Raw genomic sequence first — 18,570 nt, 5'->3', positions numbered from 1 at the left:
CCCATTTGGGGTCGAACGACGATTTCATGGGGGTCGCCAAACAATGCAGTCCGCCATTTTTTTCCCCTTTTCCTTAGCTGTGCTACTCCCTTTTATTCTATTGGCTTTTGAAAGCCAATAGAATAGACTCTCTTGAATAGAGTCTAATTCTATTGGCTTTCAAAAGCCAATAGGAATTGTCCAGGCTGTCTCTGCCCTGCTGAGCCCGCCAAAAGTCCCATTCTGCAAACGGTGCTGCAAGTTGTCTGCAGCGAAGGTGAGCTGTCTGGAAGTTTCCACCCCTCCCTGCTGAGCAACTACTAAAAATGTAAGTAAAAGAAGGCCAGGGGTGGGAGGTGGGAGGCCGGCGGGTGCAGGGAGGGTTGCTGGTGCGCGTGGGGCCCGGCGGGTGCCTTACCTCCCTTGGGCTGGGCCAGCTGGTGGCCCAGCCGGTGGTCGGCCTGCGCCATCTCTGCCGCTTGCCAGCTATGCCTTGGCCGGCGCAGGGGGCGGCACCACGCATGCACGGCGCTCCCGGGCAGGGAAAGTCCTCGACTTACGACCGGTTGGGTAGTCCTCGACTTATGACCGGTTGGGTAGTCTTCGACTTACGACCGGTTGGGGGTCGCGGCATTAAAAAGGTTGAGAACCACTGATCTAAATTGATGTTAACTAACTTTTACTAGAGGTCTTGAGTGCAGGGTGAGTGAGGCGAGCTCTGAAGAAAAATGTCCTGAAAATCATATCTTGAAAGCAATCCCCAGTGTCCAAAGCCGTCCCCCCTGGGAGAGCAGTTCAATCAGGTCTTGTTCCATTTTTTTGGGAATGAGGTGCCTTCGGGTGCCACAGCACATTCCTTTCCCAGGGCTGGTGTTCTTGAAGGCAGGAAAGATGACTTGGTTTAGCACCTTTGGTTCCTGTCAGTGTCCATACTCCCCAGTTTCCCACAAGATTCTTTCACACCTGCAGCACTCTTCCCCTCCCAGCTGCCCCCCTTCCCCCTGGTTATGGCAGTCGCTAACGAGCTTCGAAGAAGACGAAGATAGGCAGCTGACACGGTCCTTGCACTTAAAATTGTTGCAGCATCCCCCGAGTCATGTGATCAAAATTCAGACTCTTGGCAAACCTGCATGTGTTTTCAACAGTGGCCCTGTGCTGGGGTCATGTGATTACCATTTGTGAACACGGATTCAGTTAGCATGTTTGAAATGGGTAGATTTAATTTGGATTTTGAATCAATTAGGAGAAGCTCCCCCTGTGCCCGTGCAACAGCATCTAGATTGATTCACAGGCACAGATAAAATCACCTTGAACTCAGTCTCCAAATTCAACATTTCCAGTCTCTTAGTATCTCATCCTCATTCCCAAATTCTCTTCTCTTGCTCTTTCAAAACAACGGTAGTACATCCATGGCTGGATAAATGGGTGGGCCGTTTAGAGCTAGCTCCCTCTCCTGTGGCACACTGGGAAGTGTGTGAGCGTGAACCAAACAGGCGGCCAAATTACAGGTAGTCCTTGACTTACAACCACAATTGAGCCCAGAATTTATGTTGCTAAGTGAGAAGTTTGTTAGGTGAGTTTTGCCCAATTTTACGATTTTCCTTACCACATTTGTTCAGTGAATTCCTGCATTTGTTAAGTTAGTAATGTGGTTGTTAAGTGACTCTGGCTCCCCCATTGACTTTGTTATCAGAAGGTCACAAAAGATAATTGTATGACTCCAGGACGCCGCAACCGTCATAAAATATGAACCAGTTGTCAAGCATCCGAATGTAAATCATGTGACCATGGAGATGCTGCAGCAGACACAGGTGTGAAAAATGGTGATAAGTCACTTTTTCAGTGCTATTGTAACTTTGAATGGTCACTAAATGAACAGTTGGAAGTCAAAGACTACCTGTACAACTCTGCCTTAGCATTGTAGTCTCCTGTCTTAACATAATATCACCATATGCTAAATAAATAGATATACATACAAGCAACAGTCATAAATCATAAGATACAATCATAAATTGAGAGAAGAGAGAGAGAGAGAGAGAGAGAAAGAGGGGAACATAACTAAGTCAGAATATCAGCAAATAGCCCGAGCCTGCAAAGATGAAGTGAAGAAAGCCAAGGCTCAAAATGAACTGAGGCTTGCGACCAAAGTCAAAAATAACAAAAAAAGCTTCTTTCAACATGTAAAAAACAAGAAAAAAGTGAAGGAAATGATTGGTCCATTAGTGGGTGGAAGTGGCAAGAAGGTGACAAGCAACAGGGAGAAAGCAGAACTATTTAACTCATTTTTTGCATCTGTCTTTACACAAAGGGAAAAAACAGACCAACCTATCAAAAATAGTGCCACAAAAAACAAAACAGAAACACAAGTTAAGATAGGCAAGAAAATCGTTAGTGAGCACCTGTCCAGCCTAGATGAGTTCAAATCGCCAGGACCAGACGGATTACACCCCAGAGTTCTCAAGGAACTGGCAGATGTGATATCGGAGCCACTGAACTATATTTTTCAAAGATCCTGGAACACAGGGGAACTACCAGAGGACTGGAAAAGAGCTGATGTAGTTCCCATCCTCAAAAAAGGAAAAAAAATGGATCCAGGAAATTACAGACCTATCAGCCTGACCTCAATACCTGGGAAGATCCTGGAAAAGATAATCAAACAACGAATCAACGAACACCTAGAGGCAAACAAAGTCATTACTAAAAGCCAACATGGGTTTGTCAAAAATAGATCATGCCAGACAAATCTTATTGCATTCTTTGACCAAGTGACAAAATTAGTGGATCAGAGGAATGCTGTGGACATAATTTACTTGGACTTCAGTAAGGCATTTGATAAAGTAGATCACAACCTACTACTTGACAAGATAGAAAAATGTGGGGTAGACAGAACCACCACCAGATGGATCCGTAGCTGGCTGACCGGCCGTACTCAGCGAGTGGTCCTCAATGGAACTGCATCTCTATGGAGGGAAGTGTGTAGTGGGGTGCCCCAGGGCTCTGTTCTGGGCCCAGTACTCTTCAACATCTTCATCAACGATTTGGATGAAGGGATAGATGGGGAACTCATCAAATTTGCAGACGACACCAAGCTGGCAGGAATAGCCAACACTCCAGAAGACAGGCTTCAGATACAGAAGGATCTGGACAGACTTGAACACTGGGCACTAACTAACAAAATGAAATTCAATGGTGAAAAAAGCAAGGTTCTACATTTAGGCAAGAAAAACCAAATGCACAAGTACAGCATAGGTGGCACCATGCTCAATAGTAGTAACTGTGAGAGGGACCTCGGAGTCCTAGTAGACAATCACCTAAATATGAGCCAGCAGTGTGCTGCAGCTGCCAAAAAGGCCAACACAGTGCTAGGCTGCATTAACAGAGGGATAGAATCAAGATCACGTGAAGTATTAATACCACTCTTCAATGCCTTGGTAAGGCCACACTTGGAATACTGCATCCAGTTTTGGTCACCACGATGTAAAAAAGATGTTGAGACTCTAGAAAGAGTACAGAGAAGAGCAACAAAGATGATTAGGGGACTGGAGGCTAAAACATATAAGGAACGGTTGCGAGAATTGGGTATGTCTAGTTTAACGAAGAGAAGGACAAGGGGGGACATGATAGCAGTATTCCAATATCTCAGGGGCTGCCATAAAGAAGAGGGAATTAAGCTATTTTCCAAAGCACCTGAAGGCAGGACAAGAAGCAACGGGTGGAAACTAATCAAGGAGAGAAGCAACCTAGAACTAAGGAGAAACTTCCTGACAGTGAGAACAATTAATCAGTGGAACAGCCTGCCTCCAGAAGCAGTAAATGCTCCAACACTGGAAGTTTTTAAGAAGAGACTGGACAGCCATTTGTCCGAAATGGTGTAGGGTTTCCTGCCCGAGCAGGGGGTTGGACTAGATGACCTCCAAGGTCCCTTCCAACTTTACTACTATTACTATTACTAATTATAAGGTACAACCAATAAAGTGATAGTCATAAGATGCCAATAGAAGCAGGTAATAGGAAAGATGAGAAAGATAATGATACAGTCCTACTACATGGTAACATATCCTTAGGCATGAGATGTACTGTTCAGCAGAGTGATTGCATAGGGGAAAAACCTCTTTGTGTTTAGTTGTTTTGGCATGCAATGCCCTACAGTGGCATCCTGAGGGGAGAAGTTGAAATAGCTTTTGTCCAGGATGTGGTGGATGGACATTAGGTTTAAAGGATTTATTATTCTGAGTGTGGAATGTCTCCTATATAAACACTAGCCTCCAAAGTTCACCCAGAAGGGAAGACTTTATTGCATCCGTCTCCTTGCTATGTTTCAGACCCTCCTCGGAAGCGCGTTGACTCCCCTATGTTGAACCGACATGGCAAACGCCGACCTGAGCGGAAGTCCATGGAAGTCTTGAGCGTCACAGATGGTGGTTCTCCAGTCCCAGCCCGACGGGCCATAGAGATGGCACAACATAGTCAGAGGTGAGCTTGTGTCCAACTAAGTGTGTGCATGAAAGAGGGGGAAAAGATCTTCAAATCTGGCATTTGGAGATTCTGTTGTTTTTCCAGTGTGCTTCCTGGCCACTGAAAACGGAACTTACAAACATTTTAAGGGTTGCCTAATCTCTAAGGCTGTTCTAGGAAGGTAAAGATTTCCCAAAATCAAAGTCAGTGCTTGATAATCTCAGGGACATATCCATGTAGCATTTTTGGCAACAATATGGAAACCCCCTCTCCCCCACTGTCTTCTGGGATTTTTCTTCAGCTTTTCAGATTAGCTTGCAGCTTTAGGATTTTCTGGTGTCTTCCATCTAAGTACCAATCAGGTTTGATTCTATTTAACTTTGGGGTAACCTGCCAGATACTGCCATTACTTCCTGATTTTATTTATGTTGCTTCCATGGCAACAATATGGAAGTATGAGGTCTTTGGTGCTGTCTGAGCATGGTATTTGCTTGATGATGTCACTTAGTCAAGTCATGAAACATCTGCAAACAATCAACCTCAGAGAGCACTTAAGATTCCACAGTTCAGCCCTGATCTATATATAAATCTCTTCTGTGGAATATGGAAAGTAGTCCTTGACTTACAATTGAGCCCCCCCCATTTCTGTTGCAAAGGGTGATCACATGATCCTGGGGCACTGCAACGGTCATAAATATGAGTCAGTTGCCAAGCGTCTGAATTTTGATCCCATGACCATGGGGATACTGCAAAGTATGAAAAATGGTCATGTCACTTTTTCAGTGCCGTTGTAACTTTGGTGATTAAATGAACTGTTGTAAGTCGAGGATTGTCTGTAGTTTGTCACCGCTTTCTTTCACTACTTTTTCTGATTCCTCGTCTAGTCTAAATCACTGACATATTTTGATAGTTTCTTACTGTGCAGGTTTTGATTGCTTGATAATGTCCCATCAAATCGTTTTTTATTCTTAGTAACCACATAGACAGATTTTCTCCAGGACAGTCTGTCCCAACCTTCAAGTCTTCCATTGGGGGATCCATCACCATTGTTACTGAGTCCATCCACCTTCCTGCTGGTCGTCTTTTCTCTTTTCTTCCATCTTTTCTAGCATCAGTGACTTCTTCAGAGAGCTAGGTTTTGGCATAATGTATCCAAAATGCAGGCTTACTCTATATAAAATGAAATGTGTGTTGTGTGTGAAGTATATATATTGTGTAGCAAAAACAGCAATGATCACTAGTAGCGAACAGCGAAGAATTTCAGGATATATATTCTGAAATTCTTTGCTGTTCTTTGCTGGTAAGGTCGAAAGATTCTTATGCTTATTCATTTCTTTAGGGTATCTTTGATTGGGGAGGCTGAAAACTTTTCATAACGCTATTTTAGACCAAAGTTTCACACATATCCCATATTCTTCTCTGTTTCACCACCTTCTTCCTTCCAAGACAGCACTAATCCTCATATATGTCTTTACCCTCCATCCCCACAGGTCTCGATCTGTAAGTGGTGCCTCCACTGGCTTATCTTCTAGTCCCCTCAGTAGTCCCAGGGTGAGTATATGGGCTAGGCAAAAAATGGTATGTTAGTAAAAGGGATGGGTGGGTACAGCAAACAACTGCGGCAGAAGATGACAAAGACAATGGTGGATAAATTAAATATTAGGCATTGAGAGGGAATGGAAGTTGGGGAAAATGATCCTTAGACTCACTAGTCTTTTTGACATCCCATCCTGCACTTGGTTCCAATTGCTGAAGTGCTGAGGACATTGTATTAGTTTTCCTGGCAGATGGGTGTGTACTGTACAATGCATGAATGATAGCCAGAAAATGCATCTGGAACAACTCACTTCCCACCCCATTTCCATAACTACATTTCCATGCTAGGGAAAAGCAACACCTGTTGACTTGCATTGGGGGAAGAGCTTTCAAAAGCACCTAGCATCCCTTTGTGGGAAAGGGGGAAGGTACAGAATAGGGAAGGAAGGGTGAGGAATATGTAGATCTTGGATGAGGAAAGTCAGAGATATATGCTTAAGCAGGGGGTAGGATTAAAGGGCAGGCCATTGCTCAAGGGCTTGGATTTATTTATTCATTTAAACAATCTGTACATTGTTGATTTGCCAGTGGATAAGTTTACAATTATCTGGTTGGCAAGAGGCAAGAAAAGAAATTATAGCAATCTTTCTGGTGTTGAACTACAACAGAATGGGATTTTAGGAGTTATAGTTCCATATACTTGGAAAGGATTAAACTGGGGAAAGGAGAGTCAAATCTGAGCAACCAAGGACATCTGCAGGATGTAGTCAAAAACATGGTGGTGACCACAATGGTGTGATCAAAGCTTCAGCAATTTTTTAAACGTGCATTGCACATTAAAGCAGGTAGAGCTTCGACTGTACCATCTTGACTATTTTTAACCATAGCCTGCAGACGCTTTGTGAATAACCAGCTGGCCCCCAAATGCTTGTTTTTGGCTTATTAGTAATAGTTGTAGTGTTGGGAAACCCAGATGAAGACTATCATGTAAAGGAAAAGGGGATTCACTTTTTCTCCATATCACCGTTCTTTCCTGCCCATAATTTATTCATTTATTCGTCAAATGTTTAAGGCCATCCAACTCCATAAAAGCTCTGGTGGTGTACAATAATAAAAGGAACGTTGGAATGATATAAAAAAACCAAGAACAATATATGTCTGGAAACAACAACGAAACTCAACACCTGAGTACAAAACTTTCCCAGAAAAGACCCACCACACATCCAACCCCTGGCCTGGAGGAAGCAGTAGGTTTTTAAAGTTTGCTTAGATGAGATTGAGGTAGTGGCTTTAGGGCTCTCTGGGAAGGCCCTGCTTCCTGGGTCCTGTCAGACAGCACTGTTTAAACAATGAGACCTGAAGCATTGGCAGAAACTACAGGAGGCAGATGGTCCTTTTAAACTAAAGGTTGCCATCAGATAGCAGAGTCAGCAGAATCAGCAGACAAGTCATTTGTAAACGGCTAGAAATCAAGCTGGTAAATGTCATGAACATTGCCAAAATATAAATTAGGGTTGTTGGTCATAGAGCAGTCCAAGATTCCATGTACCAAGGAAATCAAATAGCAGAATGTTACTAGGGGAAAGCATGATGATTTATACCATTGAGTCAATCTGCTTCTCCCAGAAATATGTCTTGCTTAATGTTAATTAATGCTGTTGCTCTTTTGTTCCACTGGAAACATATTAGAAAAAGTTCAGAATCTTTCCTCTTTTTTTCCCCCCGTACCCTGCACTGGATTCTGAATCTCTGTCTGACTCTCCATGTGTCTTTGCTGTTGTAGATTTAGAGGTGTTTCAGATTATTTCTCTTTTGAGTCAGGCACTTTCCAGACAGAGCTGGAATCTCTCTTCTTATGGATAGTTGTTCCTGAGATTGTTACACATCCTGAACCTCTTCATTGTCACCCGATTTTTTTTCACTCAGACAGATTTGTGATCTATCCTGATCCAGATCAGCCCTATTGGTACTGGTGTACAAATGGCAGTGTTCCTCCTGTTTTAACTGGGATAAGGATAGCATTGGAATGGTGGCTTACTTTTGCATATGTACAAATATCTGTTATTTAGCAACCAAGCCCATGTGTATGGATAGTCCTTGCCTTATAACCACAGTTGGAACCAAAATTTCTGTGGCTAAGTAAGGTGGTTGTTACATGAGTTGCACCCAATTTTATGACCTTCCATTATTGTTAAGTGAATCATAGCAGCTGTTAAGTGAATCATGCAGTTGTTAAGTGAATCCAGCTTCCTCCATTGATTTTGCTTGTCAGAAGCCAGCTGGGAAGGATACAAATTATGATGATATAATGTCGGGATGCTGCAACTGTTGTAAATACAGTTTACAAATACAGTAAATACTGTTGCCAATTTTGATCACATGACCTTGGGGATGTTGTGTGTAAGTTCAGGGACTGGTTGAAGGTCACTTTTTAGTGTCATTGGAACTTTGTATAGTCACTAAACAAATGGCTATAAGTCGAGGACTACCTGTACAATGGTAAACCATGCTTTTGTGTAATCTCTTGTAGCACCCAAAGTGTTAGTTTTACTACTAGCTAGAATTCAGCAATGAACCATGATTACCTCTGCAGTAGAAAACACAGCCTTTTTTAAGCAAATAATTATGCCATAAAATGTCAAGTACCCATCCTGTACTTAAACATTAGAAAGGTGCATTTTTATTACCAGCATAATGTATCTCTGGCAGTTGAGATCCCAGCAAATTTCTGCGTGCCATATAATAAAACCACACAGAAAAGACTGAATAGAGAAACTCCTAAGGGTGGTAGTGTTTCTTTATACGGTAACAGTTTGAGTTTTCAGATTTATCTGGGGAAAAGTTTAGAGTTGACAGTAGGAAAAATGGCCAATTGGGAGAGGTTTCAGAAAGTTAGTCTTGTTGAAAGGCAAACTCAGTTTGGGAAACAAGTGATATAGAAAAAATTAAGTGGCAAAGTCTGGACCTTCTTCAGGGGACAATTATATATAGCTTTGTGATAGAATCATGACTGACTGGATGAAGACATATAGACAAGGCAGGGTAGGTGAACAAAAAGCTTGAAGCAAGTTGATTCCTTTAAAAATGAATAATATGTCCAAGCGACAGTAGGGAAACTCGAAATCTGGGCCATGTTGTGAAACTCTGTTTGGGAGTAGACTATAAGATTGTCACCTGCCATTGCTCACTCCCATCTCACGGCTCTCCCCTCCTCACCTTTCTCCCCTCCCATTTCTCCCCACACCCAGAGCCCCATCTTCAGCTTCTCTCTCCCATCACCTCCCCCTGCCCCTGTGAAGACTCAGACGCTTCCTGCCAAGGGCAGCCCAGCAAGGGAGGGGGCCCTCCAGAGTCGATGTTCCACCCCCTTCCCTCTGCCTCCCAACTCTCCACCTCCTCACCCACCCTCCTCTCCCCATTGCTTTTTCCCCTCTACTAAACCCCCACCCAAATCTGTGCTGCAGGTCACTCCCCACCCCTCCCCTCGGGGAAGCCCCCTCCCCACTCCACTCGGCACTCCTGTGCACACGCCTAAAGAGAGCCCCAGCAGCACTCCCTGCGGGACACCCCCCAGCAGTCCTGGTGTGGCCGGCGTGGCATGGAAAACTCGCTTGAACTCTATCAAGAACAGCTTCCTTGGTTCTCCACGCTTCCATCGTCGGAAACTGCAAGGTGAGTATATTGTACTTTCCCTTAGATGATAGGCGTGCGGTGAATGTTTAATTATATTCACCATATAATTACAGTAAATGTTAATCATGATTAACCATAACCTCTCAACTTGCATAAGACAAGCCAAAACAGCACATTCTATCTGGGGAAGTGCTGGAGGGTAAAGAGAAAGAGCTGCGCTGGAACTGAGTATGACTGTAGACCAGGGTTTCTCAACTTTGAGCATTTTAAGATGTGTGGACTTCATGCTGGCTGGGGAACCCTGGGAGTTGAAGCCCACACCTCTTAAAACACCCAAAGTTGAGAAGCATTGCTGTGTAGATAGTGAAGAAGAAAGCCAGAAGTGCAATCAAGAGCACAGAAGTAGAGTTTGAATGAAGACTGCCTAAAGCAGTGGTTCTCAACCTTTTTAATGCCGCGACCCCCAACCGGTTGTAAGTCGAGGACTACTCAACCAGTCGTAAGTCGAGGACTACTCAACTGGTGCAGCACCGTTTGCAGAATGGGACTTTTGGTGGACTCAGCAGGGCAGAGACAGCCTGGACAATTCCTATTGGCTTTTGAAAGCCAGTAGAATTAGACTCTATTCAAGAGAGTCTATTCTATTGGCTTTCAAAAGCCAATAGAATAAAAGGGAGTAGCACAGCTCAGGAAAAGGGGAAAAAAATGGCGGACTGCGCTGTTTGGCAACCCCCGTGAAATGGTCGTTCGACCCCAAATGGGGTCCCAACCCACAGGTTGAGAACCACTGGCCTAAATTATGTATAAAGAATGTGTTAAATGTAGGAACACAATGTTTAAAGTTAGGAAGTGGTATCTTGGCACTGTCTTTTGCCAAAATGGATACTAATTCATTTTGCTCAAGTACTATTTATAGAAGAGATGAAAAACTTTGGTGTCCCAACAGATGATGCTGAACTAAGTTCTGAGATATCCTGGTCAGTGGGATGGGATGCAGAGAATTGTAATATATCAATATCTGATTTTGTATTAGTTAGAGAGCCTTCCCAGGACTACCTTGGAAATGCTTTTAAAAAAACCTTTTTTATGTCTGGAATGTCTGGATGTCTGGAAACATCAAGGAGAGAAGCAACCTAGAGCTGAGGAGAAATTTCCTGACACTTAGAACAATTAACCAGTGGAACAACCTGCCTCCAGAAGTGGTGAACGCTCCAAAACTGGATGTTTTTAAGAAGAGACTGGACAGCCATTTGTCTGAAATGGTATAGGGTTTCCTGCCTGAGCAGGGGGTTGGACTAGATGACCTTCAAGATCCCTTCCAACTCTGTTATTCTGTTGATCATTCTTCAAACGATGGAAAAATAAAAGCAATTTCCTGTTTTATGCTTGGCATCTGGTAGCAAATGAGCTGCTTTGAAAACTTGCAACTAGAAGGAAATGCGACCAGGTTGTTTCCATTTAACACTTACTCTTTTTCTCCTTGCAGTTCCCACACCAGAAGAAATGTCTAGTCTTACACCAGAATCATCTCCTGAGTGAGTATTAGAAGAGACCAACAGGAGGAAAGAGAATTCAGTCATTTTTTTTCTTCCATTCATGGTTCTTACAAATGCTTTTCCAAATGACTATATTGTCCCAGAATTAATGAGCTTAATATGAGGAATCCAGATTTTTCCCTCTTTCCCATGAATGTATAATACCAACAATACATCACAAGTTTCATCTTTATAGTTTCAATGTATGGTAGGAGAAATTCCTTGGTCACCTCCTGGGTACTTCTGACACTTTCAGTGGAGACAAGCAAAGCTTCTTCCAAGATTTCTTTCCCAACTGCCTCGCTTTCCTTGTTCTGCTTTTCTTTCCTTGCAGGCTTGCCAAGAAATCCTGGTTTGGAAATTTTATCAACTTAGACAAAGAAGAACAAATTTTTGTGGTCATCAAAGACAAACCCCTGAGTTCCATCAAGGCTGATATTGTACACGCCTTCCTCTCAGTAAGGGCTCAGATGGAAGAAAAGGAGAGGGCTGGGATTAATTCTGAAAAATTAAATGGAGCTAGTTGGTAGGATGAGGTCCTGTTGATGCTGAGGGCAGAAGGGTGGAGCAGGCTAGAGTAAACAGGACACCAAAAGGAAGATCTTTTCCATTCGATGTCTATGGCTTGACATTGCTTACCTTCACCTACAGATCCCCAGCCTGAGTCACAGCGTTATATCCCAAACAAGCTTTCGGGCCGAATACAAATCATCGGGTGGGCCCTCCGTCTTCCAAAAACCTGTCAAGTTCCAAGTTGACATCAGCTACTCTGAGGGGGGAGAGGCACACAAGGACAGTGGGATCTACTCAGTCACCTTCACCCTCATCTCAGGTGGGTAGCCAGAAGTCCCACCTTCCCACTCGGAGTCACCTTTAGGAGCCATAATGTTTATTGGACTTTACAAACATTCACGTTTTGCAGTTCCGATTAAAAGCAAACAAAGCCAAAAGAAGCAGATTCCACGTTTGTGTATGTGTGTGTGTGTGTGTATGTGATGTACATTGTGCTTTTTGGCTTTAAGTTCAGAGTTTTTTAGCCCTTAGAGAAGGGATTAAGTAGTGTGAAGTGAGCAGTAACCTCCAGAGGCAAAATATTGCGCCTTCTTTAACATCTGAGAAGACTCTTTTTCCCCCCCGGCTGTTCTGAAAACAGTGCAACCCATAATCCTGAAGGGATTATACGTACTGTATACAATTCTGCAAGAATCTCGATTTTCAAGTCTCCAGACCTCATTGACATAGCAGAGACAACGGTCTCTTCTCGCCGTTAGACTTGAGTGGCATTCTACTTTTAGACCAGTGGTTCTCAACCTGTGGGTCAGGACCCCATTTGGGGTCAAACAACCATTTCATGGGGGTCGCCAAACAAGGCTGTCCGCCATTTTTTTTCCCCTTTTCTTTGGCCACGCCCCTGGCACCCGGTGATGTATAAGTGGTTGGGGGTCACCACAACATGGGGAACTGTATTATGGGGTCGCGGCATTAGAAAGGTTGAGAACCACTGTTTTAGACCCTGTTTTCTGGAATCTATTCCATTTCTGCTCCTGCTTCTGCCTCTTTAGGTCCCAGCCGTCGGTTTAAGCGGGTTGTGGAAACAATTCAGGCACAACTACTCAGCACACATGACCAGCCTTCTGTGCAAGCCCTTGCAGGTAGGTGTTACTGTACTCCATTGTTTTGTATTCATACAAACAACTGACTCTTCCTGCTTGTTTTGCGCAAGAGCAAGGTGGATTTCTAAGGCTGCGCAGACCATTCAAAAGGACAATTTGCAAAGCGAGTCGGGGCAAATGGAGCACTCGTGTCTAAGGTGTTGAGCTCCTGTGTCATCTGGAAAGCTCACTGCAGCTGCTTTAACAGCTTTCCTGGGTTATCTGTGTGTTTGCTTATATGTACGTGTATGTGTGTCCATACAGTATTGCTTCACTTCACCGGCATCGTGTTGGGTTTGTTGACTTCTCTGGACATTTGCATACCTTTGGGACAGCCTGGGAAAATTCTTGAAGTTTAAAGATGCAACTTTCCCAGGATGCTTTACAAAATGCCCTTTTGAATGCTTTGCCTTAAAATATCTAGGACAGGGGTCTTCAGACTTGGCCCTTTTATGACTTGTGGATTTCAATTCTCAGAATTCCTCAGGCTATGGAATTTTGGGAGTTGAAGTCCACAAGTCATAAAAGGGCCAAGTTTGAAGACCCCTGATCTAGGATCACTTATCGTTCCAGAGAAAAGCTATCTAAGTAGTTATTAAGAGCACCAACTTGCTGGTATATCACCCATCCATTTATCCAGCCATCCACTTCTTCATCCAGCCATCCATCTTTAAAAGGAACATACTGTGAGGGCCTACCAGTGATTGTTAATATAGCTGCTATTTATGACAGCTATGTGAAGCCTCCAGATCCAAAGGACCTGGTGGGGAAGCAAAATAGGGAAGACTGGTTGCCTTCAGAATCTGCCTGTAGAAGAGATTTCCAGTTGATTTCTTTGGCTATTGGGATGCTGAACTGTTTTTTTTCTGATCCAGCATCTTCTGTCTCTACTCTCTGGTCCTGGAATGTTTTCAGCCACAATATATTTGGACTCTGCAAGTGAGTTTTTCCTTTAACAAATGGACGTAGGTACCAGTTTGAAATCAGCTGTCTTGGGATGTCAGTAGAGGACAGAAAGAAGATGAGGCCCATTTTTGGACAATTGGTGTTATGAGGGGACGCTTGGTGGTGAAATTATCCTAATCTTTGATCTTCCTCCAACATTTAGACGAAAAGAATGGGCAGCAGCTCCGTTTCCCAGGCACCCCAACCCGCAGCTGCCAGCCCTCTCGCCGCTCTGAATCAGACATCCCAACTGAACAACATCGACATGGCTCCAAGGACAAGAAGCTTGTCTCCTCTAATGGGACTCAAGTCCAACAACCACAAACTCCGTCCCCACAGCAGCCATGACAGATGGAGCGTGAGAGCAGCACGTGGGTGGCTGGGGGGGAAAGCAGCTGAAAGAAGCCACCTCCAGCCCCCTGGAAATAGCTAAAGCCACCCTAATGGACAGGAGGAGCCAACCAGCCCCATGGATGGGTCAAGGCCCACCAGGGACGCAAGGGACAGGGTGGGAAGATGGAGGTTGGTCCAGATTTAATGACCCCACCTTACCCTGGGGCAGAAAGTGGCCATGTTGGGAGAGGCCCATACTGTGAACTTGTAAATAGCTAATGAAGAACAGAAAACACAACAAATCCACAAAAGAACAGGAGGTGGGCAGGAAAACACAACATGGAACCGAAAACAAAGACAATGGACTGAATGGAAAGAAGAGAAAACACACATGATGAGAGAAACCGGGCAGGAGCCGGTGGGGGTGAGGGATTTAATCTGATTCCTTTAGTGGGACGGTGAGGGTCTTTATTTTCTTGAACCCTTTCAGACTCCTTTCTCACTTTCTTACCTTGAGACTTATTTTTCTCCCCCCTGCTTTTTCTTCTGTAGTATTTACAATATCATGGTGGCATTAAGCTAAAATTATGAGACAGAGCTAGTAGGAAGATGTCCTGTGTAGGAGAGAAATTAAAAGTTTCCATTCCTGTTTCTTTTTCTTCTTCTTTTTTTTTTTTTTTCATTTTATGTAACCGGTCAATGTTTTAAAAACATTTTCATGAGTTGGGGTGAAAATATTTACCAGAATTCTAATAAACATTTTGTTACAAGACAAACTTTTGAAAAATTCTCCCCTAAATCTATATTTTAAAAAAAAACCAACAACAAGCCAAATCTAACTGTGAAATGTGGAATCAAATTAGAAATTCAGGATCCAGAAATCCAGACTACGTTGTGCTTATATTATAGTTATTTTACTGGCAGCTGGCATTTTGAAAATTTGTTCAAAAGAGAAATGGGAAAAATAAGTAAGTAAGTAAATAAATAAATAAAAATGCCAAATGCCAAAAATTATCTAAAGCTTCAATAATAAATACAGTACAGTTTCAAATCGCAATTTTTGGAAAATCAGCAAATATAACCTGTGCATGGCCAGGAATAGTCAATAGCATTAAAAATGAGCCATCTGAGTTTGCAAAACAATTGTAGCACAGTGTAGTTATATTCTCCATTCTTACTCCAACTTGGGTTCTGAACTAATGTGAATGCTCTTTATTCCAATTAAATGGATTTGGGGAACTTTCAGATTTGGTTTTTATTGTGCACTTCTCCTGCTTCGTATCACAGCTCTTTAAGGAGACCATTGGCAGATTTTAAATTGTGTCTGTATTAAGGGCAAGTGGCTATTTTAAGAGAGGAATTCTTTTTTTTTTCAGCTGTCCCTGGATTTATAAAAGAAACATGAGTATATTTCATAATATCCCACCACCCTATTCTGTTTTTGCCTGTGTCCTTTTACTGCCAAAATTAGGGTTTTTTAAAAAGCATTTCTATAATCTCTGCTGGCTGGCAATATCTGAACGAATTGAATGACTGATCTCAGCTTCTCATTGGCTCTGTCTCATGTAATTTTAGCAGCCCTGTCATAATTCTTTGACTCTTAAATGGGCTATATACAATCCAACTCCTTCCCTGAGGCCTCTGTCCTTTTTCCAAAGGGCCCGGTCCCACACACCCAAGGTAGTCCTTTGTAAGTGTGTCTGTCTGTGTGTGTCAGGAAGCAGGAATGGGGGGGGGAGGAGGAGTTGCAGTTGCTATTTTGACTTTTTTTTTAATTTTGACAAGCATTTGCCTTGTCTAGGATGCCCCTGGAAGGCAGAGGAGCTTGGGGACACCAGGGTTAGGACCTGCTGCCTCAACATTGTCAACATTTGAACAAGGGGCATTGAACAACATTAGGACCTGCCACATCAACACTTGGACGAGGGGCAAACTTCACAGAAATTAGTAACTGGGATGGAGAGACGGGAGTAAAAAAAAAACCTCTAGGGTTTCATAAATCAATGGGCAGCAAGATATTCATCCTTGATCCTTCAGCTTGGGGCCTGGAGGTAGGGTGGGTTGTGGGAAGTCTCCAAAATCAATCCTGTATCTTTTCCTCCTCCCCATCCTATTTGAGCTGTTTCTTTCGGTTGGGAGGGGAAGCACAAGTTGTGGGGAAAGGTGCATGTGAGAGTGCGCATAAACTGGAGAGAATCAGATGTGATCTGCATCCCTTCTGCCCTGTTTCCTAGCTGGGTCTGACTATCTCTTTTGTGAATCCGTTCTTATTGTTTGTATACACACACACACACACACATACACACACAAATGCACACACATACCCATCTCCTCTTCCCTCTGATAGTCCAACCTTCCAATGTTTTGTCATCTCTGGGAGGGAATCTAAATATTGCTCAGAAAAAATATATATACAATCGCTCAAATTCCTTTGTTGCTGAGAGCTAAGTGGTGCTGTCTTGAGTATGGATAAAATCGTCAAAAAGGTCTCTTCAGGGAAAGTGATTCTGGCTACCTTGGGGAAGTGTGGGCGATACCATTTCTATGCTATAAACGCAGATACATTCTGTAATCATTTTGCTAAGAAAAAACTCACACACCCATTGTTGTAAGAAAACCTGCAATTATTTCAGGTTTTCAGGGTATGGTCATCAAGAGATTTGTTGTTGTTGTTAATTGCGAAGTCATGTCCGACCCATCGTGACCCCATGGACAACGCTCCTCCAAGTCTTCCTGTCCTCTACCATCTTCTGGAGTCCATTTAAGTTCACACCTACTGCTTCAGTGACTCCATCCAGCCATCTCATTCTTACAAGAAAGCAAAATGGCTGTCTGAGGAAGCTTTGCAAATAGCTGAGGAAAGAAGGAAAGCGAAAGGCAAAGGAGATACACCCAGTTGAATGCAGAATTCCAGAGAGTAGCTAGAAAAGAATGCCTTCTTAAATGAACAGTGCAAAGAAATAGAAAAAAACAACAGAATAGGGAGGACCAGAGATCTCTTCAAGAAAATTGGAGATATGAATGGAACGTTTCATGCAAAGATGGGCATGATAAAGGACCATCAAGAGATGGAGCTACCCAAATCAGAGAGGCATCTGAGTTGAGTTTTAGACAAACCAGGATATTAAATGTACAGGTAGTCCTTACTTAATGACTAGAATTGAGCCCAGCATTTGTTTTAAGTTTTGCAGTTGTTAAGTGGGTCACCAAATGAACTTTATTTTTACGACTATTTTAACAAGCAGATCATGTGGTCATTAAGCAAATCGATTCTCCTGAATAGACTTTTTTTTGTCAGAAGCTAGCAAAAAAATAGCAAATTGGGGTCATATGACTGTGGGACACTGCAACCAATCGTAAATATGACTCAGTTGCCAAGCTGCCAAGAAATGTGATCATGTGGCCAAGGGAGGAGGGTGTGTTTATACGTTAGTTGTAACTTAAGGATGGGTTGTAAGTAACTGGGGGTGGTCCACTGTAACTTCAAACGGTCCTTAAGTGACTTGTCATTAAATGAGGACCACCTGTGCAGATAGTCCTCAGCTTTTGACCACAATTGAGCCCAAAATTTGTTGCTAAGTGAGACAATTGTTAAGTGGGTTTTGCCCCAATTTTACAATCTTTCTTGCCACAGTTCTTAACTGAATCACTGCATCATTGTCTTGTTCAGGGGTAGGCAGCATTGGCTCTTTTATGACTCATGGACTTCAACTTCCAGAATTCCTAAGCCAGCTATGCTGGCTCAGAAATTCTGGGAGTTGAAGTCCATGAGTCATTAAAGAGCCAAGGTTGCCTACCCCTGGTCTAGTTAGTAACATGATTATAAAGTGAATCTGGCTTCCCCATTGACTTCGCTTGTCGGAAGGTCACAGAAGGTGATCACATGATCCTGGGACAATGCAACTGTCATAAATTTGAGCTGGTCACCAAACATCCAAATTCTGATCACATGATCATGGGGATGCTACAACGGTCTTAAGTGTGAAAACCATCATAAATCATTTTTTTCAGCAATTATTTAATTTCGAAGTCATTAAATGAATGATTGTAAATCGAGGATTATCTGTACAGATGAAACGAATAACCGTATCTTCAGGGATTTAAGGATAGATTTAGGTGTTTGCCAGGAATGAAGAAGAAAGATGGGGTATGTGTATAAAAGTGGACAGTGGAAAGCAAGAGTGGATGATTGGACTATGAGCTTAGATTTCTGTGTTACAAAGGATTGCACCTTTAGAATCTGTGTTGAAAAGTAGTAGATAGTTTATACATTTGTGGCACAAGTAGGAATAACGATAATGCAATGATTCATGCAAAGGTTATAGCTGTGAAAGGGGCTGCAGAGAGTGCCATATACAATGAAAAAAATGAGACTAAAAATGACAGGTTACCCACAAAATACTCACCACATTTATGAATTCTGTTATTAACAAGAAAAATTCCATTGTTAACAAGGAAGAGGAATTCTGGGAATTGAAATCCATAGGTTGTAAAGTTGCTAT

General features: G+C 42.9%; 1 protein-coding gene across 2 annotated transcripts in view; it reads left to right on the top strand.

Moving 5' to 3' along the window:
- The window catches only part of BRSK1 (BR serine/threonine kinase 1), a 70,347-nt gene extending 53,534 nt beyond the window's left edge, over window positions 1–16,813 (top strand). Inside the window, exons 12-19 of one of the 2 annotated variants that reach the window (XM_039335165.1) lie at window positions 4,302–4,452; window positions 5,925–5,985; window positions 9,435–9,642; window positions 11,090–11,138; window positions 11,473–11,596; window positions 11,790–11,970; window positions 12,701–12,790; window positions 13,899–16,813. In XM_039335165.1, coding sequence (XP_039191099.1) covers window positions 4,302–4,452; window positions 5,925–5,985; window positions 9,435–9,642; window positions 11,090–11,138; window positions 11,473–11,596; window positions 11,790–11,970; window positions 12,701–12,790; window positions 13,899–14,083 — 1,049 coding nt within the window. In that variant the 3' untranslated portion in view covers window positions 14,084–16,813. The remainder of the gene's footprint in view (window positions 1–4,301; window positions 4,453–5,924; window positions 5,986–9,434; window positions 9,643–11,089; window positions 11,139–11,472; window positions 11,597–11,789; window positions 11,971–12,700; window positions 12,791–13,898) is intronic. The other variant, XM_039335164.1, reaches the window with a different exon arrangement.
- The last annotated feature ends 1,757 nt before the right edge of the window (window positions 16,814–18,570 follow it).

The sequence above is a fragment of the Crotalus tigris genome, unplaced genomic scaffold (genome assembly GCF_016545835.1).
Source record: "Crotalus tigris isolate CLP2741 ecotype Arizona unplaced genomic scaffold, ASM1654583v1 scf7180000017639.5415321, whole genome shotgun sequence".
NCBI lineage: Eukaryota > Metazoa > Chordata > Lepidosauria > Squamata > Viperidae > Crotalus > Crotalus tigris.
Note: the sequence above shows the minus strand (reverse complement) of the source record. Positions and strands in the feature narration are given on the sequence as shown.